General features: G+C 42.3%; 1 protein-coding gene across 1 annotated transcript; it reads left to right on the top strand.

Moving 5' to 3' along the window:
• The first annotated feature begins 3643 nt into the window (after positions 1 to 3643).
• LOC139056995 (sterile alpha motif domain-containing protein 3-like) lies at positions 3644 to 24297 on the top strand. Its single transcript, XM_070534802.1, has 9 exons — positions 3644 to 3923; positions 4965 to 5062; positions 5225 to 5404; positions 6482 to 6566; positions 14631 to 14783; positions 14864 to 15073; positions 20200 to 20374; positions 21190 to 21266; positions 24021 to 24297. The coding sequence occupies exons 1-9, from the start codon at positions 3780 to 3782 to the stop codon at positions 24294 to 24296; spliced, it is 1398 nt and encodes a 465-aa protein (XP_070390903.1). The 5' UTR covers positions 3644 to 3779; the 3' UTR covers position 24297.
• Positions 24298 to 24573: the final 276 nt, after the last annotated feature.

Raw genomic sequence — 24573 nt, 5'->3', positions numbered from 1 at the left:
ATTTTTATTTGTATATTTGTTAACATTCCTTACCAGAAAAAATTGGTTGCGAGTGGAGCACATGTCCTGCCCTCACTTTCATCAGTCCTTGCTCGAGTAGCGCTATTGTTATACAATGAAATTTTGAGCCTTCACTAACCCTCCCATCACCCCCCTGGTCAACTTGCATCACGGCAAGTATTATGCAGGACAATCCACCGTAAGCACATGCTTTGTTACGCAACATTGAGCACTTTGAGCACTTGTCCTGTCAATATTTTATTTGTGCACATGTTCGCACAAACTAGCATTTCCCATAGTTTCCATTGAAATCACATTATTTCAACACCACTGATGTTTAGGACCGACAGTTAGCAAAATTACATTGCCTTCTTTTTGGCATTAAGACTTTGAACATTTCTATATTGGGTTATGTTGTGGAAGAGCATGCCATAGCTATGAATAATGTGATATAGTCACACAAACATTCTTTTTTGTGTGTGGGAGAAGCAAATAAGGCAGGACAAGCAAATTTATTAGACATATTGGCGGCACTGTCTTAAGTTGTAAGCATTAAAAATACAAAGCATTTAAAATATTAAAACAATGCAAAACAGGAACACTTCCTCTGCACAACACTCATAGGTAATACAAATATGCATTGTTGCATATGCATTTCACCAAGTTTCCCATCGAGGAACTAGTCTAGAACCTCGATACAAGTCCAGCAGGTAATGTTCGAACTTGTCATCCGGCTGGCATATCTTCTGATCACTTGATCTCTTGACACAATAGGAATACTTGTGACGATCAAAGCATTCCACTAGTAAAGTTCTTGTGAGGAGGTAGAGCCTTCCACTTGCTACAAGTAACGACTCAATCATGTGAAACTCGGGGCCTTCCTCCGAAGTCGCAACAAGAACACTCCCACACCTGTATGAGCGTTGATCAAGCGTTGCACTGTTTACTTCATACACTCTCAGTGGCAAGACTTCCTTGGCACAGCCTGGAAGTGTGTTCCAATCGACAGGCTTACTTCTAGCTGTTTGAAGCCCCTGGTAAAGTTGAAATGTATGCAGTTGGTAACACTGTTTCAGCTGGTGTCGATTTGCTAGTGTATACGTCAAATTTCTGAAATTCTTGACTGTTCTTGCCAGTTTCTTGAAGTTTTGGTGCTTTGCTTCAAATCTCATTGACCAAAAATGTCTCAGAGGGCCAACTTCACGTACAAACCTTGCATAATGCACCATGTAGTGCAGCTTGGGGATGACTGCAAGAGGGCCATATCTGCCTGCAAATTCAATTAAGAAGGTCTGCACAATTACATCCAAATAAGAAAGGCGTGCAGATGAGATTTCAGATGCAAATGTGATGTCTAAAATTTCACGGAACTTCAAAAAGATCTCCCAATCTTCATTTCCTTCTGGAATTTTAGATCCTAGTATCAATGGCAAAAACCTAAAGAAACACCATTTGTTTGATGCAGTGCCTGCCAAGACAGAGTGGCTGTCTAAAAATGCCATGTTTAACGGTGGGGGCTTGTTCTTTGCATCATTCGGACCATAGTCATATGATGACACTGCTTCAAGGTCTTTTTTTGAGATCAAGTGACTAGATATTAGAGATTTTAGAACATGCCGCAGAACACATTCTCCTCCCCCTTCCAAGATGTCGTGCATTAGATCTGGAGGCAACTGCCGGGTCACATCAAAATACTGCAACTGCAGAAGAGGCGATACCTCATTCACGCCATACAAGGACTTGTTAACTGCATTCACTGTAACTGCTTGAAGATGCAACTGGTGCCTCTTTAACGTACGGGCCTTGCACATCGTTTCACTAGTTTTTACGGCCAAATGCTTTACTGATACCATGCAGTACCTGCAAACTCGTCCTTTACTGAAACAACAAGAAAATCCACCTAAGCGGTTTAGGGAAAGATTATCACCGCAAAAGGCAAGCACAACAACAGTGGCACATATCTTCTCTCCCCTGATTCTAATTGTGAGGCCGTCCTTGTACATGTGCTCTAAGTCGTCTAGCATTGGTCGCAATACTTTGTCTAAACCATGAGTCTTCACATCGGCATAGCGCACGAGCATGACTAAATAGATGTTGTCAAGCTGTGACCTGTGCTTGGCGTGAAGGTTTAACAAGGCACAGTACACAGCAAGGAGCTTGTGCTTCCCTCGTTTGGCACCCAATGGATTTACCACTTCAATCTCATCAGTATAGAACAAAGTGATGATGGTGTGTGTGCTACCCTCAGAGATAAGAGCTTGAAGGTGTTCCCTGTACACAAGACCATCAGTGTAGTCTCTGTACATACTGGGTGCATGATTCACAATGTCAGGCGTCGTTAGATGAGCGGCAATGTCAGGAATTTCACAAACTGCAGTGAGAAGCTTCGGCAATGGAATGTAGTGGTACTTTGCAGCCTGGCCCAAATACTGTTCCTCGGGTGCTACGAAAGGAAACGTTTTCACAGCATATTCATCTCGCTGATGTTTGCTGTCAAGACCACGGAAAAGCTCAGGCACAAATGAGCAGTCGAGCAGACGTTGTACATCAGGAGTTGTTGCTGATGCTTTCATGGCATCTGCAATCTCATTACTGTAAGCCTTTAGCACTAATTCAAACATCACATGCAATTCAGCAAACACATTGACAGCTGCTGTATGTGGCAGACAATGTTTCTCTGTGACACAGAAAAAGAAATTCCATATAGTTGACTTTGCCTGCTTGAGAAAGCACTCGAAGCGATCAAGTGGAGCCGTTGTAGCCTCTGACGACAAATCATCTGTGGAAGGTCGTTCACTGGAAACGTTCGCGCTGGCGTCAGTACAGTCCATTGCTTGTGGAAACTGTTCGCCGTCCTGTACATCTGAATTTCCTCCACCAGCAGGCTGTTCAGTGTGTCGCTGTTGCAAAGTGCTGCTGTTTTCTTCAAGTAAGTTACGATGCCGACGATACAGGTGCGATCTATATGAAGAGAAATTTGTATACGTGCTCGCACAGCCTTCGATGCCACAGTATACACTGAAATTGGGCTCCGCACTGTGCACTAGGCCTATGTGCGTGACGACTCGTGTAAATTGGTATGAGTTGAACGGGCACCTTGGACAGTACTTCACATTCATTGTTCCTGTCACAAGTCACCAAAGTGTCAGAAGTACGCTAGTGCATTTCCTAACCGTTCCGGAAACGAAATGTTCACATTTCAGGAGTATCGCGGACTTGCCAATGCCACGCAAGACAGATCGCACACGCACCAAAACGACGCAAATTTCACTCAACCAGTTCGCGCGCGCAAACGTCGCTGGTACAGTATACTAGCATGTACTGCCTTCTAGTTCGTACCACTATACGGACTATACCGTTTGCGCGTAGCGAAGCATAGACGAAACGCGCGGAGTGATACATTTTGGTGACCGTACTTCTCGCGTAGATTGGATTGGATTGGAAGAACTTTAATAAAAGTCCTGCAGGACGCACGTCAGCGCGCAGTGGGCATGATATGAAAGTGAACGCTGCGCGCCGCTATCAACCATGCTAGTTCAATGAACGCATGTGACGAGTTCTATAGCCACTGCATAGCATTTATATAGACTGTAGCCTGACATCCATCCAGTCGGAGCCGAAGCCGCATTGTCAGCGACAGCAATCGAAGAGCGGCGCCATCGCATGCGCCTGTCAAATTGCCATCGCTGACTTTTGCTATCTATCCCGTATTGTGCAAAATTTTCTGTTAGTCTAGTCGAGGGTTCCGTGATTGCGGTCGGCGCATCCTTTTGCGAGCCATGGCGTCGAAGTGCCTAGTTATGTACGGCGCAAGTAATGTCGTCGTGACTTTCGACGAACCCTGCAGCCGGCAGGACCTCTTAGGCCAACTTGCAAAGAATGAAACATTCAAGGATGTCGACGTCTGCGCCCTTGGCTTAACGGTGGGTGTTCTTGAATTAGCCTCATAATTGTTGCACTCTAAACCGGCTTTTTTTTTTCTCCTTTGTGTTGGTAATGCGTGTGTTAATCATGCGTGTGTTGCAGTAGCGGTGCAGGCACGGTTAGCGTTTAGAGAAGCTAATTTCAACGTAGCTTGGCGTTTGTCTTCTCTTACTCCAGCCTTGCGTTTTAATGCACGAACCTAGGTATTCGTACGATAACTTTTGCATTCGGCACTATGAACCAGACTTCTGCAGTCGTGCTTTCACTGCACACGTGCACTGAAAATCGTGTTCGTGCTTTGTGACGGCTTTACAGGCAGATGTGTAAGTGAATATCGGGCGTTTTGCATTCAGAAAGCGGTGGACAAGTGAATAGCCAACATTAAAATAATTGATAGTGAACGCGGTAACTTGTGCAGATTGTTTACTGTGCCGAGGGCTGCGCAATGCTGATTTGTGCCTCATGACGGAAAAACAAGGTGAAAATACGGAAAAACAAGACAGTGTGCTGTCCTGCATTTGTGCATTGTATAAATTTTGTATAGGGGGGGATCAGTAAAAGGTAATATAATTAACTGTTTGTGTGTTCATTCCTGATCCCCCCCCCCCTTGTTTTTTTAAGCCTAAGTCCTAATTGGAAGGTTCGCTAACCGGCTGAATAGTTTTCGATTCATGTAGCGTATATTCTGGCAGATTAAGTTGATCTTCGGCGCCTGTTTACAATATGCCACAGAAGTACAGCTTTTTTTACTCTTGGACCCTGGGATCTAATACCCACCATGCCGAGGTGTGAACATCTCCTTTGTTGTCATGAGGCACATTGGAGGTAGCAGTGTTCCTTGTAAAACTGCTGACTGAGCAATAATTTAAGCATCGGTTTTCCAAAAGCCAGACACACTACCAATTGTGCCTAAAGTATGACCAAGGAATACCAGTCTGTTTGCTTTAGTTGAAATGTGCTCAGAAACTTAGCGCAGCACTGAGGCCAAACTTCCTCATCGACCCTAAAGCAGTCATTTTAACCTGATGACATTTTCGCAGATCTTTGACGAGGACTTTGAGACCTTTGTTGAAATAACAGAGGACTCCGCTATCCACAATAAGGCTAAAATTAAAGTCAAGGAGACGAACCAAGTAAGGTGAGTGTTGCATCAATTCAGATGTTTGGTATTTAAGTCTTCATTTTAGATTGTGTCAAAGAAGCTTTTTATTTTCTTAGGTTGTCACATCTAAAATTTCGAAAGTTATCCAAAAGCACTGCACAATGTCCTTCCTTTTTTCTCCCTTCAATTGTACTGCAGGATAGCAGATGTCCTCGAAAAAGGACCACCGCAACAGGCACGCCCCGGCCATGTATACATGCTGCCAACTGTGCCACAAGATATATCCATGAGCATTGAAAGACACAGGGCTGGGCAGTATTTCAAAAACAGGCGGCGGGTGCTACAATGGTTATACCACGATTTGTGTCTGCAAACAATGTAAGTCATTAACACAAACTTTTAGAAACCAACTTCGACACATCTTGGCTTGTGGCTGTCTTGCTGAGCTATGTTGAAAGGAGCCTGCCATTAAAGCTATGTTGACTAAATCAGCTTGTTATGGAAGATTTCAGGTGCTAGAAGCAAAACATAATGATTATTGTATTTTATTGACTGGCAATTTAATATTTAATATGACTGATTTAATATGTAACTACAGTGATTTCATTATCTGAAGTATCAGGTATGTAAAGAATTGTATTCCTTCAGCACAAACCTGGTTTACAGCATTAAATGTCTGGTAGAATTCTTATAGCATTGCCATATTTAAACTTAGTTATGTAATCTGACTTCTGTTGGCTTCTAGTTTCCTCGTTGTTGCTTTTATTAGGGGTGTGCAAATAGTAATTCTTACAATAGAATCGCATACGGTCGAACCCACTTATAACAATATTCAAGTGCCACGAAAATTCCATTGTTACAACCAATAATTGTTATAACCGGGTTGCATGAAAAAATAAAAAAAGGGGGATGGCAGAGCCTGATATGAGAACTATATAGGCGGGGAGGCCAAAACCCCTCCCCACCACCTTCCTCCGCCCGGCTGCTGATTGTATTCACTCGTTTAACTGCTTCCTGGGCGCTCTGATTGCGTGTAATAAGCTGCGGCTGTCGACGTTAAACAGTAGTACTGCTATAACAACTGCAAAGAAGTGTCGCAGGTGGCAAGCGATGTGTGAGCGCCGCCTCTAGTTTTTACGTTCCCTCTGTACTTTAACATTTCTCCAATATGGTCCAAATAAAACTGCCGCATTTAGTTTATTTTGTACCTATTGCTTCATTGCAATGGTAGTTCAGATTTGTAAGCAGCTGTTAGCCTGATAAATCAACAGGCACTGCTTTTTCACCTCGCCCTAATTACCCAGGTTGCTGTTTGGATTAGCCAAAAATGTTTTAAAGTGTAGCACTTCTGTACTGTTGGCAAATTACTGCCTACCTTAATTTCCTTAGTATTACTGCTTGAAGATCAATTTTTCATCATGCCACCTAAGTTCTTTGCCTCTCTAAATCTGCTAGGTACCCTGGGAAGCTGTATGCAGAGGCAGCTCAAGCCCTCATAGCCAAGTTTCCAAACTTGGCTGACAGTACAGGGACTGGCTATGTAAGTTTTTCATTATTTTGTTTGCAAACTGTACCGTGGTGTGGCTTCAGTTGGTTGTCAACCTTCTGATAAGGTGGCTCGTCATCTTTAAGGTGAAATGGCAGAATGGTAGTCCAGGTTGGTGTAGCTGTAGCCTTTGCAGGCTTCATTGCCTTACTAGGAAGACCAAGGATTCCAAAGGGTGGAAAAAGAGTGCCAGGTTGAAATATGTTAAGGGTAGTTTTAGTTTACCTTGAATTTGTGTGCATAAGCCTTTCCGCAGGCATTTATATATAAACCCTGCCATGTTTGCTATGACATGTTTGACGATGCAGCGGTGACATAGAGGTAGAGTATCTGCCTTGCGTGCAAGAGGACCGTGGTTCAAATCCCTGTGCCGTGTAATTTTCTATCGGATTAAAAAAAAAACTGCGTCTTGATAAAATTACATAAACAGGCCTGGAGTGCGGCCTGATCCCGGTGACCAGAACCGGTAACGCACTCCCTCAGCAGAGCAGGATTGGCCACCCTAGTGCAGTACTTGGCCACAACCTCCTATATGAATACAACAATCAAACCCCGGCCCTCAGTCCCCAGGGGCTGCGAAGCAACTGACCACGGCGGCTGTCAGACCTGTGACGCAGCAGAGGGTGCTTGGAATACCTGGGTCTGAACAGGCCGCCATTAGAATCTGAATCTGACGTCTAACGCTAGAAAGTTATCTACTGAGGCGAGTCTAGCAGTGCTATTGGAGGTATTAGCGGGCATTAAATGGGATATAATAGGGCTCAGTGAGGTTAAGAGGACAAATGAAGCAGATACAGTGCTAAAAAAAACGGGCACGTCCTGTGCTACCAGGGCTTAGCAGAGAGATGAGAACTAGGAGTCGGATTCCTGATTAATAAGGATATAGCTGGCAACAAACAGGAATTCTATAGCTTACGAAAAGGGTTCTACTTAAATTGAGGAGGATGCAACGAGCTATGGAAAGAATGATGGGTGTAACATTAAAGGATAAGAAAAGAGCAAGTTGGGCAAGGGAACAAATGCGAGTTAATGACATCTTAGTTGAAATCAAAAAAAAGAAATGGCCATGGTCAGGACAGGTTATGAAGAGAGAAGATAACCAATGGTCATTAAGGGTTACGGACTGGATTCCAAGGGAAGTGAAGCGTAGCAGGGGTCAGAAAGTTAGGTGGGCGGATGAGATTAACTAGTGCATGACCAGCGTGGTTGAAGTATGGGAAAGGCCTTTGCCCTGCAGTGGGTGTAACCAGGCTGATGTTTTTTTTTTTTTTTAAGGGTACTTTCTTTCTTTATTGTCTGTTTCAACGGATTCTCTCCGTGTGGGGGCAGAGGTAAAGGCAAAATGCCTGACAGCCTCTGCGCTCCTACAGTACAAGGCAGCATGACATATCATTCACATACATATTTGCCGAACATATCTTTAACACACAGCACACAGCAACGAAAAATTCAATTATTCAGAACACGTCTCCAAAGCATTACTTTTGCTTCACGGGATAAATTTTGAAAAAGCAGAGGATACATATGCAATAAGTATTGCATAACAATAACATTGGCTTACATCAGAAGTCAACAAAAAAAGAAAACCATAGAATCACTTGCTCGAAAATAAATAGCATATAAAGTAAATAGATCAGTACATAGAAACATTTCAGAGAGAAAACGAAGGTTTAGACTGATACACAATGTAAATGCCGAAACAATAGCACAAAGCGCTCGGAAAAATCTAACATAACTGAGGTTACATGTGTTATCAGAGATGAGCACAAGTTACTCAAAATGAAAATGCGATGTCCCTGCCCACTAATAGGTTTTTACAGTTATTTTTGAAGTTGTGGAAGGATTGTGTGTATTGTGCATTAAAGTGATCACTGTTTAATATATTAATTGTTTGATAATTCAATGTTTGCTTTCTGTAATTTGTTCTTGTGGCGGGCTTTACATAGTGTAGTTTACGTATTGGGTATGAGGTGCAACTGTCGACAGGTATTGTGTGCAGCCTATTTTTATATATCCACTGGAATAGATTGAAATAATAAACTTGATCTGCTTTAAGCATGCTATATGTAATGAAGAGCGGTTTTGTTTGGAGTCCTCGTTTGTCACCCACATAGTTTTCACACATTCTCAATATTTTCTTTTGTACAATGATTAGTTTGTTTAGTTTGAAGCTGTCGTTGTTCCCCCGACTAAAATGCCGTAACTGAGTTTTAAATACAAAAGTGAGTAATATAATGTTTGTTTCAACCAGGTGGGTAGTATATTTTGTATTTTATACATGCAGCCAGTAACTCGAGATAGCTCACTTTTTAATTTGTCAATGTGAGTATTCCAAGTAAGGTCCTCTGTAAACCATACGCCCAACAACTTTTTCTCTGTAACTTGTTCTAGTAACGTGTCCTCAAAGTGCAGATGGACACAGTAGGGGTCTCTTTTATTTGCTGGCTTAAAAATTATATATTTGGTTTTGCTTGTGTTTAAACTCGGTCGGTTGCTTTTAAGCCACCTGGAGAGGTGTAAGAGGTAACTGTTAGCTGATGATTCTATATATTTATCTTACGTACTGGATTTTTCATGTAACGTGAACCAAACCTTAAAATTAAGTAGTGCATGTAAGTGAATGAGACAGTGAGAGGTGGTCATCTTAAAGGAAACCTTAAACTATTTTAACAAATGTGCATAAACTGAGTCATTAGGGTAGGCTCTATGATCAGTGACACATTTGATTGATTCTTTATTGGTTTATCACAACAAATGTGATGGGAGGTGAATGGAAAAGCCATTTAAGGATAGCTTCAGAGGGTCCTCTGCCCCCATATACTTTCTTTAAGAGCTCCACGTAAAGTGTGTAGTTTATTATAGAGCTATGAATATGTGCATCGCTACTGACTGCAGTGTTGCTGCTCCCCCGAGTTTTCAGCCGCCCTTTCACCTGCTACATAGCAAGTGCGTGCTAAAGCCCCTCCATATAAGTTTTCGCTGACCAGGTTAAGTACCGCCAATCTACCCTCCTCCGCGCTTCTTCCACTCAGCTTCCGGCAGCAAGCGGAACTTGTCCAGCATCTGGTTTTAGGCAGAAACGACGTCACTGCTGTAATGAGGTGCGAGTGTGCAACAAGCAAAAATTCAGGAACCAGAAATCCCGGAAGCAGAATGACTAGAAAATGAAATTGCGGAAGCAGAACTGGTATGAGCGACGAATCGGAGAACAGTGGCACACATCAAAGGTTGGCGCTACTTAGCCCAAGCGGTGCTGGCGCATGGATTTAGGGGCTTTAGTGCACTCGATGTCAGTCGGTCAAGCTATCTGATTAGCTACCCATGTCGCATCTTCGGGAATTCTGGAAACATGCTGCTGCATTAAGCTTAGCTTTAGTAACATACATATGCATAGCAATTTCTCTACACAAATGTAGACTTTTCTTTAAACCACTGGCCCATTCATCTGAGAATGGGGATTGTCTGCTACTGCTCTAAACTGAGGCAGCTGATGGGATGCGGAGTAGTTGCATGAAAATAAAGGCAGCAATGTGCTCTTTGGCCGCAGTAACATGAATGGTAGCGGTGCTGTATTATGCTCATCTTGCACTGCAGGTGTGTGCAGGGAGTAAACTGCAATGTCTGCATGCTGTAGAAAACATAATTGCTGAACTTTGTAAACAAGCGGTCACCTGCAGTTCTGGAAAGAAGGGTGCTTTGCAGCAGTTGCCACCAGTTCTGCATTTGTCAAAGGGAAAAACTTTATGTAATTTTTACAGAACAGCAGAAAGTTTTCCTAACAAGCCGAGATCCAGGAAGAAAAGCATTGCGAAGGAAATTGAACGTGCTTTACAACATGTCATATGTCCGTCATAGCACCACCAGCATATTTGTGCTCAAGTATGCAGAACCTAAAATAATTTTTTTAGGACTTAAGTTGTACGTGAAGAGTTGTAGAGCATGCTCAAACCCCAAATGAAGTTGTTTCTGTAAAATTTGTGTGGTTCTTTCCTTTTGCAAGCTGTGAAAAAACCAGGAAATATTGAAAAATTATCCCTCCTATCTCTTAGGACTGGCAGATTTCAATCTCCATATCAAAGGTGCTGACGTACTCTGGATGTTGTGGTCGATTCATTTTTTTTTTTTTTTGGCAATAAGCATGCAGGCTTTCTCCTTTCAAAGCGTGCTAGAGAGCTGTGACAACTTTGGTTTTGTATATCGTAGAGCCCAGAAAAGATAACCACATAAGAGATACTGCCATTTAAAAAACTTCATTTGGTGGTTCTGAGCATGCTCTAAAACTTTTCGAATACGGCTTATGCTCAAAAACAAAGTATTTTACACATATAGATGTTACTTATTACGTAACTCGCCAAACCTTATGAAAATCCGACGATTTTGAGCTATTTGTGTCATCCGTCTTAAGTGTACCACTCTATTTTGAGACTTTAGTTAAAGCTATGTAAACACTGGCTGTAGGGTGCCCCAGTTAAATTTAGCCAAGATTTTAAACATATGCTGATGCGTTATGAGGGTGCAACTTGATGTTAATTGCTCAGTGGAGCATGTTGCACTTATTCTTCTATTCCTTCAATTTTATAATTAGACAAAATAATCCTCTATGCAAGTTTTAGAGGATTGCATTAACTGCACAGTTATAGCGCGGGATCTATCGCACAACAATTTTCTGTGTTTGCAGTGCTCTTAAAGGTGCTATGCAATAATGAATAGCGTTTTTAAACAAACCTAGTGTTGATGCTTGTAGAGTGACAGTAGCCACAATATCATGTTCCATCTGTTTACTGCTGTAATCAACTCCCATACTTGTTCGTTTTGGCTGTGCAAGTAAAACCAATTGCTGCATTAATTTTGAAGCGTACTGCATCAAGGCTGTGTCACTGTATCTTAGCGACAGCATGCTCTGCTCCATTTTACGCCTAGCAGGCAACACTATGAAATCAACTAAAATTATGCACTTATAGATGTCTCTCTTTCCATTTTCAGTTCAGTTCAGTTCGTTTATTCAGACATACATTGCCTGGGTTAAAAGGACTAAAAGGCAGATGAGCTCTGCCTGACTAAGGTCATGCAGTGCAGTTGTTAGGGATGTGCGATTTTTACAGAACAACCACTTCTTATTGTACATCTATAGCTTGTGGTTGTGAGTTAAAGGAGGGATATGGGTTTGACAAAAAAATATTTGTCGTTGACTATAGAAAGTTGAAATTTTCAACAAATATTCAATCTTAATAAAGGGAAAATCAGGTATCCACCCGTTTCGCAGCAATTGCTATAAAGGAAACCCATACGAGGAACCCGTATGGGTTTCCTTTGTAGCAATTGCTACGAAACGGGTGGATGTCCGATTTTCCCTTTATTAATTGCTTCTCTCTACCTTGCTGGTTTCCGCAGAACTACTACGTCAAATATTCAATCTTGTTGCCGATTGCCCATATGCAATTTGTTCTCTTTTTTTTTTGCTAAGTAAAGAAATAACTTTTCCATGTTTAAATTGGGTCTTAAGCTTCAAAAAATGTACTTTGGCAAGAGAACTAAAATTAACCCAGTATGTTGTTAAATGGCCAAGGAGTGAAAGTTCGTATTGTAATGTTTGCATCTATAGTTCAGGCAAAGTTGTGAAATTCTAAATTTGCAACATTGCCAATGTGAACTGATTTCTATATTTCAAAATGCTTCCATGTCCTAAAACACTGTCACAGTGGTTCTGCACTGTATGTATCTCTAGCATATAGGCAAAAAAGGATTGACTAGCAGAGGGACAGTATCACTTCCAAAGTTTTTGACTTGCAAGAAGTGTGTAAGGAAAACGGACAAAAAAAAATAAGGGTGCGAAATGTGCATTTCATGCAAGACTCGTTCTGGCAGGATAGCAAGCTGAAAAGGTGCTCATTCTAACAAGATCAAGATGGCTATTAAGCGGCTTTGCAATGGCAAAGACACAAGAAGGGTCATTTTCAGTGCTTTTATGGGCATACTGAACATTTTGTAGTACTAATACAGTGTTTTTTCTTTCTCAGCTACATGTTGTTTTGAGCTCGTTTTTTGCCAGCACGTGTGGAATGTACGCAGATTTGAAAAAATAGGACAATCTATGTTTTAGTGTGTGTATGTGTATTATGCACACACACACACCCTAAAGACCTATACCCTTTTAAGCGAAATCACTTAGTTTCATCGAGAGCACATAGGGTTGGTTGCAGTTGCTGGTTGCCAGAAATGTGCTGCTCCACTGGTTCAAATCAGTACCCTCCTGGTAATGTTTGCAGTATTTATGATGTAAAAGTATGAGACAAATTTACATGTAATTGCATGATGCATGCGTATACCTCTCTTTAATATGTGGTGTGCTATCTTTTGGTAGCAAATGAGAGCAGCAAGAGAAGTTTCTCGAACCCTCACCGCATTGGAGTGTAGATTTAAAGCACTGCATTCGTGCGTGGCACAAGTGAGAGCACTGCAGTCACGGAGCCTTCTCCCCCCCCTAATTTCAAAGGGCGTTCTTCATAATGCAAGATACAATATTGCCACATCAGAAAGTGGTGATATTTAAGCTTTCTAGCACATTCTACAACTTTCTCATTCAAAATTACCTATGAAGTGTTTTCCAATTGCAGAATAAGGCTTGTGAAGTTGAATAATTACCAACCTTTGCTAGTTATACTAGAACATTGAAAGCATTGTCTTGGTCTTTAAAGCGGCCAGACATGGCTTTAGTTGTATCCTGTGGCATCTCTCTAAAACCGTGGCTTACAGTTGCCTGTGTACACATAAGCTTTGTACACCAAGAGAAGGTAATGTAATGCAAACTGATGATGGCCTAATTTACCCTCATTAACCTCATTTGCAGCATTGGCTACCGGTTGACACCCAGGTTTTGTTCAGCTTTTATCCTTGGTTAACTGCAATGCGTGGTACTTTTGACTGTTAATGCTGAAAAAATAGATGCATTAAAATTGCCGCCTAGTTATAGCCAGTTCATGTATATACATAAGAACATAACATTGAGATTGGTGAGCACTTAGCAGAAGCATTGGGCAGTGTGCCGAAAACTCCTGCCACTCAGCTGTGTCCTTCTTGAGTAAGATAGTTATTGCGTTCACTGGCAGAGCGGCATCTTCCTCTCACAATAAGCACTGATCACAACTAGTTGAAGGCGCTCCAGAAAGTCAGTGGTAGTTACCATTTATCGAATGCCAACCAAAGCAGACAATGAAGCGAACGACGCTCAGAGAACTGCATTGATGTATGACATAGCGAATGCATCAGTTTTGTAAAAGCTGAAGTTTGCATGTATGAAGAACTGATAAGGTTGCTATCATCAGGCTTCTGTGCCAGGGTACATAGTTTCATAAACCCACCATCAGACACAGTTTAAAAAATAATGGAGGCTGCATTTGAAGCTATCTGGATGGATGTATGAAGAAAACTTGGGGATCAGTGATAGTATTGCACTGTAATAAAAAGTTCAGCATGTTACACTCCTGTAACACATGAAGGCGAAAGCTTGCTGTACACATAGTAATGCATTAATTTGTACAATCAGAGGCATCGGACTTGCATGACATAACGAGCTGAAGTGTGATGTAAACGTATGGTGCTGTAGGTCGACCTCCGCAACGACACGTGCCAGCTCCTAATGAATTACCTAACGGTTCTTTCATTCTTTCTTTAGTTTCTTCATTCATATTCAGCCATTGCATCTTTGCTTGCTTGTGGGGGTATGAGCCATTCCTGATGATATTTTTTGCATCACTGGATGTGACACCGCTTGTTTTTTGGTATGAGCCATTGCAACGAGCCACTCAAGGCTTTCGTCTTAGGAATAGAATCTGCCACAGGCTATTCATGATATAGTTTTGCTGAACTGAGTATTTGGCTCTAAGACAGCTGTACTAGTGAATATAGACCAGCGCTACTAGCGTTGTATAGATTTATATGGCCTGTGCAACATTGCAGTTGCTGTTTATTGTTATCGGGCATGCGACAAATTTTACTTTTGCTTGCCATTGTGTATGGGTTTGCTTCACCTAGTAATAGTTTGTGATGCTTTTTACCTAGGACTCGTGGCGAGAAGCTTTAAGGTTTAAAGCTAAATATGAGCGAAGAAAGCTCAGACTGCAAGAAGACACAGATGATGGCCCACCACCTAAAAGATCAGTAGTGGTCAACAATGACAGTCTTGCCACCAAAAGGATCACAAGACCATTTTCAGTATGTATAATCATTTTAGTGTAAATTTACAAGTTGCCAGCCTACTATAGTGTTAAATGATTAACATGGTTTCTTTTCAGGTTGCTGCCATGGAAGATGGAGAGGACAATGAAACAATTGATGCTCATGTTGTAGCCATGGCTAAAGAAGTTACAAAGGCCCGGCCTGATTTCGCTTACATTTCCGACTGCATGGCAAGAACATTTGCTAGTAGAAGGAAATGGATTGGGGAAAACCCATCAGTGGGAGACATTGTGAAGATGTATCCCGCTCTTTCCATGAGCACAATGGTAAGTTTTTGAAGGACAACTATTTGGCTATCACTGAACCCAGGAAAATGCATAGGCAAACTTTTTGTCGCAATATGCCAGAAAAAGACCTTATGTATTTTCTTGTTTTCACTTATTGCAGTCCTTTGCTTGCAATTGTCATTCAAAGGGACCAATTGGGCTTAAGCCAATTTTTCTCAATTTTATTTGGGATGCTAGACTTGGAAATTATCAGGTTTTACCCTGAAAACTGATTACCTGTGTGCACTTGAGTGAGTGCATGTGTTGTGCACACATTCATGCATTCTAAATGCGCTGTACTGATGCATAAAAAAATTCACGTGGCCGATGCCACTAATGGTTCAAGAAAGCTTTACCTTGGGGCCAACTCTCATCTCCACATAAACACGTGAAACACAGAAATGCTCTCATTAGACTACTACTGAAACGACTTGTATGAAAATTATTGCACCATTAGAGAGAAACTGGAACTCTACCATCTTTAAGCAGCGCTTTTGTATTAAGACCTCGAATTCATTAGCAAATCTGCTGAAAATTGGTAAATGGGGGAGCACGAAGGTTAACTAATCTGCAACTTTCTACCAAATACAGTTCTTGTTTTGTAAAAAGCCTCTATTAGGGCATCTGAAGTAGACAAATATGCACCTATGTCTTTAGCTTACATGTAATTGTTAAAATACTTGTGAGGCTTTTGCGAAATTCCTATTTACAAATTAGTTTGCTTATTTCAGTTTCACTTTCCCTTTTTGTCACAAGTATTCATTTAACACTCATTTGGAACAAACGAAAATGTTACAAAGGAAAAAGAAAGCAAGGAAAACCAGGGATTAAAGGTGTTTATCTGCAACTGACTAGGTAATTGTCCTCAATATACCAGGTGTTTCAGCAAACACTTCCAAAAATTTTCAAAGGTTGCCTGTGGCAGATTGCACAATTCTACACTCTTGAGCAAATTACACCCTTTTGCCACGCAATAATAGTAATCTGTCTTGTCCACATTCCCTTTCTTTAACGCTGCAAGCCCGGTACTTCCCAGTAACGAACAGCATGCTCGTTATCAGCATAACATAGCATTCCTGACAGGAAAGTAGCAGGTGCGGTGCTTTCGAGAAAGGAAACGCGAGCAAGGCAGATGACGATTGTTGTGTAGCAGATATACATTCCAAAGGGTGTACCTTTGTCTAAGAGTATAGTTCAGGAGCCGGTCTACTCGAAGAGGCGCACATTACTTGGAAAAATGAGATGCATAAATAACTAATTAACAAAAATGCACTAATTAAGTTGTCAAATTACCATATGGCCCACATTGAAATTTACAAATTGTAGTCGTGGAATTCACAACGCAGACCCATTTGGAACACATTCTCAGGATGACACCAGTTTCTAGATATTAATGGCAAAGAAATGCATTGGTGTTCCTGTTTAAAAATGTTTGAGTGTTTGCTGAAACACCCTGTACTGTGCACTCAAGCCACAGTGGTAACATCTCATTGAGCTACAGATTGAGAAAGAAAAAGCACAGAAAGGAGTAGGAATTTTGATGCTTCTTGAAAATGAACCTAAAGGTCTCGGCGACAAGTATTTACACAAATGAAAAATGCCTTTACCAAGACGTAAACGGAATCGTTCAAGAGACATCTCATAACTAAAAAGCATTCTACAAGCAATTAGGCAAAGAACACCCACTATCTATTTTTGGGTAAAATATGTAAAATAGAGCTTGACATTAAAATGAAAAAAAAAAGAGAGAAAATGAAAAGCTCCTGTGCCAAGTGTTGTATTACCTAAGTCTTCAGACAAAGAATAAATAGGAGGAAGCTTGGTCCATTAAGGTTTCTGCAAACTAGCTTTTTGTAGTTTTGGGGGGACATTGCCTTGGTAATTTCACGTTCAACACATTTGTGTGTAACATATCAATGTTCTCTGCTTTAGGTGTTTCAGTAGGTTCGATTTACAGAATTGCTGTCTTTTTCTGTTTTTCTTTATTGCACAGTTAATAGTCTTCAGTTTTTATAATGTTCTGATTTCATGAATTTTCTTAAAATTTCAACCTCCTTAAAGGGAAGCTGAAGAGTCTGTCGAATTCAATAAGATGCTCATATGCGGATGTCGGATCTTTATAAACCATGCAAGTAAAATTTTGGGCGGGATTTTTCACTTAAGAACGACGTAATCGCCGGTTAAAATTGCGCTGTCGATCTGCCCCCCCATCAAGTGCCGCGCACTGGTGCTGACGATGCGAGCGGAGATCGGAAACCGCGGCGTAGTGACAGCACTGGTGTTCCGCTCCTTCAGTCCCCGCGAGCATGCCTGACCGCGTTTGTTTCTGCGTGCGTGCCATCATAATCAGCCTTACTCGAGTCTGCATCCCTTCGTTTGTGTGTATGTAGAGTGGTAGCTGACGTGCGCAGCATCAATTGAAGTGGTGGGCCGATCATGCCGGCGTTGTGTGCAGCCTACGGTTGCACGAACACCAGCAGCCACGACGATGTTCCATTACCCCTCGCAAGACAAGAAGCTTGCAGCTAAGTGGGAGGCTGATGTGAATCGAAAGAATTTCAAGCGCTCAAGAACACCAGTGCTGTGCTCTAACCACTTCCGTGACGACGATTACTACCAGAGTTTATCAATAAGGCGTGAATGAGTGAAAGTACGACTTCCTGCTAGCAGGCTTTCTAAATGCAGCGTGAAAAGGTCGGGGCTCCGAACGCAGAAAGGCGGGATGGGTGCGGGCAGACGGTTGGTTACTGGTCTTAGAAGACCTTATAAATACGCGAACTCGTCCAAACCTGGATTTTGATTTATTGCTAGCTCCGTGTTAGCACGCTAAACGGAAGGTACATGTTCATCTCCCACCCTTAACGCAGCTTTGGTCGCAAACCGTCGTTAATTTTCTATTCGCAGGTGTGTTGTCAAACAGCCAACATGCAGCTACCATAATGCAGTGCAAGTGTACAGTGTTCATGTGTCTAAAAGCCGGCGTATGCCAGGACGTGGTGCTCCCCCTCGCGCACAGACAGAAAACGGATGTCTCATGTAGCTGATGTAATTCGCCGCCTTTACGGCTCCGGCTACGATTAGCGTGCTGATGGCACGCTGATGAAGGCTACTACAAGTGCTACAAGAGCCGGAAAAGTTTTCCCCCATGTAAACCGTCTGTGTAGATTGCCGACAGCTTTGGGGCAGCGTACAAATGCCGACGATTGCATCCCTCCTTACGTTGCATGAGGAGGCATGCAGGAACATAACAGTACAGTTGTTTGCCCGGAAATGAACTCATTGGATCACTGAATACAGCTTTGCAAAAAACGTACTCGCCAAAGAATATTTCTAACACGAGGAGATGCTAACACATTGCTTTCGTTCGCGTCGAAAGTACTGCTTGCTACCAGCATCTTTTGCTTCTTGGAGAGGCCGGCTACATATACATGTAGGGAGCAACGCCGAACTCCTCAGAGAAACGCAAGCGCTCGAAATTTACCATTACCGTCTCACCAAACCACCTTGCACCGTGCTTCATGTGTGGCGGCAGCGGCCGGTCTGGACGATCACCAATGTTGACGTCACGAGGCGCCCGACCAATCACAGGCGGAAACAAGGTGCGCAAGCTGCTCGAGTCTACTGCTGCACTTTGCGTCAAAATAAAATCTGTTTGCGCTTTCTTGCGCTCAATTTCAATGCGATATTCGGATTCGGGGGGTTGAAAGCCATTACGTACAGCTCTTCATTCACTAATTTTTTCTGGAAAACTCTTCAGCTTCCCTTTAAAGGGCCCTTCACCAGGCCATGTGGCGAATTTTAATTATATGCTGGAAGTTGTTACATGTTCTTAGGGAGCACCGTTCTACCGCCAGAATGTTCAAGTTGGTTCCTCAATAGATAGAAATATTTGTGAGTGCTCCAAACCGATCATTTCAGGAGATGAGCATCACAGCCAACATAGACACTCTCTCCACTTGCTCTGCCTAGCCTCCCCAAGCGAAATTCCATCCCTGTGTTCTCCCCTACTCCAGCTGAAGATCGCATGATACATGTGTCACGGGCCCTGCCTTTATTTATTTATTTTTTTTGCTCACTTCATTACTGCACAGCGCTCTTCCACTGACAGTTCTGCGTGCGAGCACTTGCATTTGTCTTCGTTTGCACAGCAAACAATTTGCATGCTGTGCATGAGAACACTTAACGAGTGGTATATAAGTCAGTGCAACACAAATGCTGAGGCAAGCGCAAGCGGATCACAGCGCATGATCGTGCAGTACATGGTAGACAATGACAGTGTCACTGCACATGCGAGTGTATGACCTGGGTACCAGCAGATAAAATGAAAGGTTTTATTATTTCTCTAAACTTTAATTTGTCTATTGCAGCAAAAGGTCAAATAGCTTGTTGCCTTGAATAATTCTCAAATTCACATGCCACTTTGAATGACATTGCAGCCCTAGCATGCATGTAGTGCACTTATGCAATGTATGTTGACTCTCCGGCTGGGAGTGCGGCCCGTGCAAGGAGAAGGGCAAACAGCGGCTTGTTTGACATTTAACTTTTTTTTTTTTTCGGTGTGTAGGCATGTAATACTTGGCAGACATGGTCACTAGCTGCATTGTATGCACTGCACTTGTCAGCTCAAGATGGCCAGACCTGGTGAAGGGGCCCCCTAAAAACGGTGTTTTCTACAGTTGGTACATATAATCTGTTACTTTAAATGCAACAAACCTAATCAAAATTAGTGCCTTGTATTCCGAGAAACGTTTCTATAAAATGTACTAGACATTGCGTGTTGCAATGCCTAAAATGCTGTGAAAAGCTTTTTAATCTGCATTTTCCTTGTTTTAACAAGTACCAGCGAAAACATTTTTTTGGGACCTTGGTTCCACTTTTGCAGTTCAGGAGATGGAAGGAATGCAAGAATGAAAGCTGATGCCATGAGCATGGTTTTGCGTTCTTTTGTCCTTTATTTTTCATCTGTGCCAACCAACTATCCCATTAACATATGTGCAGCTAATTTAATGCCTCCATCAATATGACAAAGCATAACTCGGAGCTGCTGTAAGCCAATACTGTTGCTTAACAACTTCAATCTGGCCCGAACCTGTGATGTGATCTGCCTTGTTATTCATTTTCTTTAGGCTCAGCTGGAGTTCCATCAAATGACAACAGTGGCAGTTACGGAGAAATTAGAAGAAGTTCTAGCAAAAGCTGCACAAAAAATCATCATGGCATCTAAGAAGAAGCGACACCTTCAGAGCTTCCTCCAAAGATACGAGGAAACCATGAGCGGCATCTCAGAGGCCTCACACTATGGTACTTATCACGATATCGGCAAGGCACAACTAATATTTTATCATGTGAAAGTTTCTCCATAAACTATATGGGAGTGAACATCTTGTGATTGAAAAGGGTTCACTGCAATAAGTTCTTTAGCATAAGTAGTAACAATAATTATAAATGGGCAGTCAACCAGAGCAGTGGGTGGTATTTGCCCCGCCACCTATTGTGGGGAGTTTGGTTTGGCAGTAGGGTTCTCCTGACATCCCATTTGCATGTAATTGGACATGCGAGATAGTATTTACTAGGGTAATTTTAAGGTGCTCTTTACTCAGTATGCTTCAGTGCAGCTTAGACCCTGCCCTCAACTAGAAGACCACTGTTTGCTGGCAGTTGTGAGGAATTTAGTCCATGGTCTTTACTCTCTTGTGAAAACTATTTTACTTGCTTCGCTTTTGTATGGAGCTGATATGTTGCAGGGTCCCTTGGCTATGTTAGCACTAGCACATTCAAGAGTATGTGGGACACGATTTCTCTTATAGTGACTCAGTTCAAGGGCTCCATGACGAACACGGAGTGGTCTGCACATTAGAAAATTCCTTAGGTGCAGTCTACTACTGAGTTTCATGTAGCATTTACTGCAGCATATGATGGCTAAGTGTCAAGTCTGAATTTATGATGATCCAGTAAACCATTCCTGCGCAAGTATAGAGCTACTTTTGCTGCCCCACATAGGCCCATTATCTGTGATTTCCAACCGAGGCCTTTCAATATGACGCATGCAAACGAATGTGAGCAAACTTGATGTGTGGTGAAGCAGTGCGTCTAATGCTCCTGCATAACTTTTTCAGAGATGACACTTACAGCAGCAATTTGCCTTCTTCCCAGCATGGTGAAGGAGCGAATGGAAACGTTCATTTGCTCTTCTGTAAGTAATTCCCTTTTCAGAGATTTTTGGAAATTGCAGACTGCTATGCATCTGGCTGCAATGTTGAGTTTATGTATTTTAGCTATAAATGCTTAGAAAGTATTGTACATACTATTGTGGGCAAATGAAACAAACAGGGAAGCATTAAGTAAAAAACGCCTGACCTGTAGGCAACAACTGTCAAAATCGCTGTGTATGCTGCTGCAAAAATTGTGCGGGTCCCGAGGCAAGTGTACAAGCCTAAATGATGCTGAGATCACATGGAGAGACAAATGTAGAAGCAAAAGAATGCATTCTAGTGTGCCCTAGTTTTCTGTTAGTTTGTACCATTCCAGACATCTGTGAACTACAGTGAAACCTCGTTAAAACGCAGTTGGCTGGAGCTCGGAAAAAGTACGTACTAAACGGTAGTACTGTTTAACCGAAATAGCTTGAGATCGACCACTTACATGTCAAAAACTGAACTCCGAGAGAGTGCGATGAAAAGGGAAAAACATGCAGTATTTATTCACTGTGTGTATTTTTGTTTGATGCCATGGTGGCTTACCAGCAACTACAGTGGCCTCAAACTTGCTGAAGCTGAGCTTTTCAGCCAACCCCCCTCTTCTCGGCAAACACTCGCATGTCAGATTCCTCGTTGGCATTACATATTCTCCATGCACGCGCACGGTAGCACTACAGAAGTTGCGGGCGCCTTTTTCATTGCGGGCTACTGTTCTCCCCTCGACGATTGCATTTATGAGGCTGGCCCAGCTGCTGCCACTGTCGGGCCTGAATCGCCCGTGCCGCCGCTTTCCTTGTTGTCCTCATGACTGTTGCTAGCCGACACTTTGGTAACAACAGAGGCAACAATGGTGAAAAGTCGAAACGCGTAGCCGATATCTCTTCACGGTCGTAGCAGCACTGCCGAGCAACTTCTTTGCATTCCAAATGCCATGCACCGTACTCAACAGCAGATACCTGTCTCATGCCAGCGCTGTCTCGTGTCATGTTCAATAGCACGAAGGATGCCTAATTTTTCTTCTATGCTGAGCATCCAGCATCTTCTTTATCCGAGCTTTGGCATAACGTGAGTCCTCACTTGCCCGACGCCACAACGCTCTCTGGCACACCGCCGAAATGATGTGGCTTCACGCACGAACGCACAGGGCGCTTGAAGGCCATTCCAACCTCAGAGGCTTGTTCTACTGGGCCACCCAATGGAGACGACGCACCGCCGTGTTTGCACAACGAAAAGTGGAAATACTGTGTTAACCGATACGTACGCAATAAGCTGGTACGGTTTGAGCGGATACTAAACACATTATGTTCAATGGCAGCTGAGTCAGGGATTTGACTTTACTACTTTTAAAACGAAACTACTGTTTAAGCGGGTACGGTTTAATGAGGTTTTACTGTATTAAAATCTAGGCAGCTACTTTTGGCCATGAGAGAGTGGCTTAAAATGTAGCGATCGGCAAGTTGTTGATATGAAACCTGCAAACTGACGAGGACCAAGGCAAAAGGTGATAGAACAAATGCCGGGCTCACAATTGTTACTTTTCTCTGAGGCAACTAACGTATGAAAGCACCACATCACTGTAAATATGCGTCAACGTTCGGTCATTGCTTTTGATCACCGAGAATGACACAGTTCAGTGGCACCATATTCCTGCATGGAGCCGTTATTTTTTTTTAAAGTAAGATATGCTTCTGTGAAGTTGCATCACATGTTTTCTCACCATTCACACATAATTACACATTTACAACATGAGAGGGTAATTGGCCATTTACGGTTCTGGATGATGTGTCAGTGCTGTCCTGAAATGCTCATTGATGAAAATTGCAGTTATCAGGAGCAGGTCTGAATGCTAATAGAAAGCTTCAGCATAAGGGCTGATATAGTTGCACTGGTCTGGTGCATGCATAAAATGTTAGCTTGTGGTATCTTTTTAATAAACCGAAAAATGAAAGTCCAGCATCTGTCCTATTTCCAACTTTGTCTCTGTTCTCATCTCTTTCGGCTAGTTTCATAAATTCATGGCTTATCATGTTGGAAACACTGCAGTCACCGTCGCAACTAAAATTTTTGTGCTAGTGTGTTGCTTTGTGGCACCCTGCTGTAGACTTAAAATTGGCTGATGATGGTGTAGCTTGGTGATATGAAATTATAGATAGAATTCTTACATATTTGTTTCCCGAGTTCCTGTTTCCTGAATATTCTTTTATTGCAAGTAGCATTCTTGGTATTGTCATACCAGTTTTCTTTCCATGTGTCTGCGCATTTTCGTGAAGCACCCAGATGGAAGTGGCGATGCTCTAGCAAAACTACGTACTGATATTTAAGTGCTGAAGGAATTTTAAATAAGGGATACATGCATGAAGATGACTTGTATTATTTGAATTAAATAAGTTCATTTGTATATAGGTCATAAATGATTTACGTAAGAAAAACTGCTAACCAAGTGATAGTGTGAGGGCTCCCTCGAGCGCAGTTCCAATGTGTGTGGGTTGCTTCCAGAATGCTATAAAGATGCACATTGCACACGCTCTGCCCTAGGCACTTGAGGATTTTAAAAATCTGTGTCGTTCCCATGGTTATGTGCTCTTGGAACCAGTAGGTATGTGCTTATTATATGTTTCAGGTATATTTCCTTACAGAGTATGTTGCAGAGTAATAGCAATAGAATACTGTTTGAAAACAATGTAGGTCTCTTTAAAACCGTACCGTAATGTCCTTTCTGTAAGTTATAATTTGCATTTAATTTCTTGCAGGACCCCACAGTGGTGCACTATGTGCCCACTATTACATATGAAGGTGATTTGTTGGAAACAACATCATTTTCTGTGTGCCTCGAAGGGCTCAAAATTGAAGAAAGAAGTTTGCTGGCTGCAGTAGCCACGCTGCTGGCTCTATACTGGGCTTTCAATATTGTGTTTGTGAAAAAAGGCCAGAAGACACTAGATTTACTGTGCCGCCTAATTCAGGTGGATAGTGGTGTCCCTGCGACACCACTCGTCCGTGTATCGCACAGTCTTTTGATGCAATAAATACTTCCAGTGAAACACTTGTGGTTTTGTACAACCCCATAAAGGCGCTAACAGATGCACTGCCATAGCCGAGTTGTCCCAAGTCTGTTGAAAGCTTGTCAAAAGTGAGCCTAAAGGGACAAGTGGAGCAACGGTTAATCTCCTGGATGAAACACTGTTGGATGAACATTTGTGGCAAGTGGAGAACTTGTGGGGTTCAAAAGTTAGCCTTTGTGGCAGCATTGGATGTAGAATCCGTTAGTCTCTTCAGGAGTACCTGAAAAGATTAATAGTTAGT

This window comes from Dermacentor albipictus, chromosome 1, assembly GCF_038994185.2.
Source record: "Dermacentor albipictus isolate Rhodes 1998 colony chromosome 1, USDA_Dalb.pri_finalv2, whole genome shotgun sequence".
Lineage (NCBI taxonomy): Eukaryota > Metazoa > Arthropoda > Arachnida > Ixodida > Ixodidae > Dermacentor > Dermacentor albipictus.
The sequence above is the reverse complement of the archived record's forward strand: the minus strand, read 5'-3'. Positions and strand labels throughout refer to the sequence as shown.

What these genes read in the sequence shown, in the direction of transcription:
- LOC139056995 (XM_070534802.1), top strand. Translation starts at nt 3,780, where the DNA reads ATGGCGTCGAAGTGCCTAGTTATGTACGGCGCAAGTAATGTCGTCGTG. An exon ending in ACAGTACAGGGACTGGCTAT is followed by an intron (nt 6,567 to 14,630) that starts GTAAGTTTTTCA and finishes CTTTTTACCTAG; the next exon opens with GACTCGTGGCGAGAAGCTTT. An exon ending in CTCTTTCCATGAGCACAATG is followed by an intron (nt 15,074 to 20,199) that starts GTAAGTTTTTGA and finishes CATTTTCTTTAG; the next exon opens with GCTCAGCTGGAGTTCCATCA.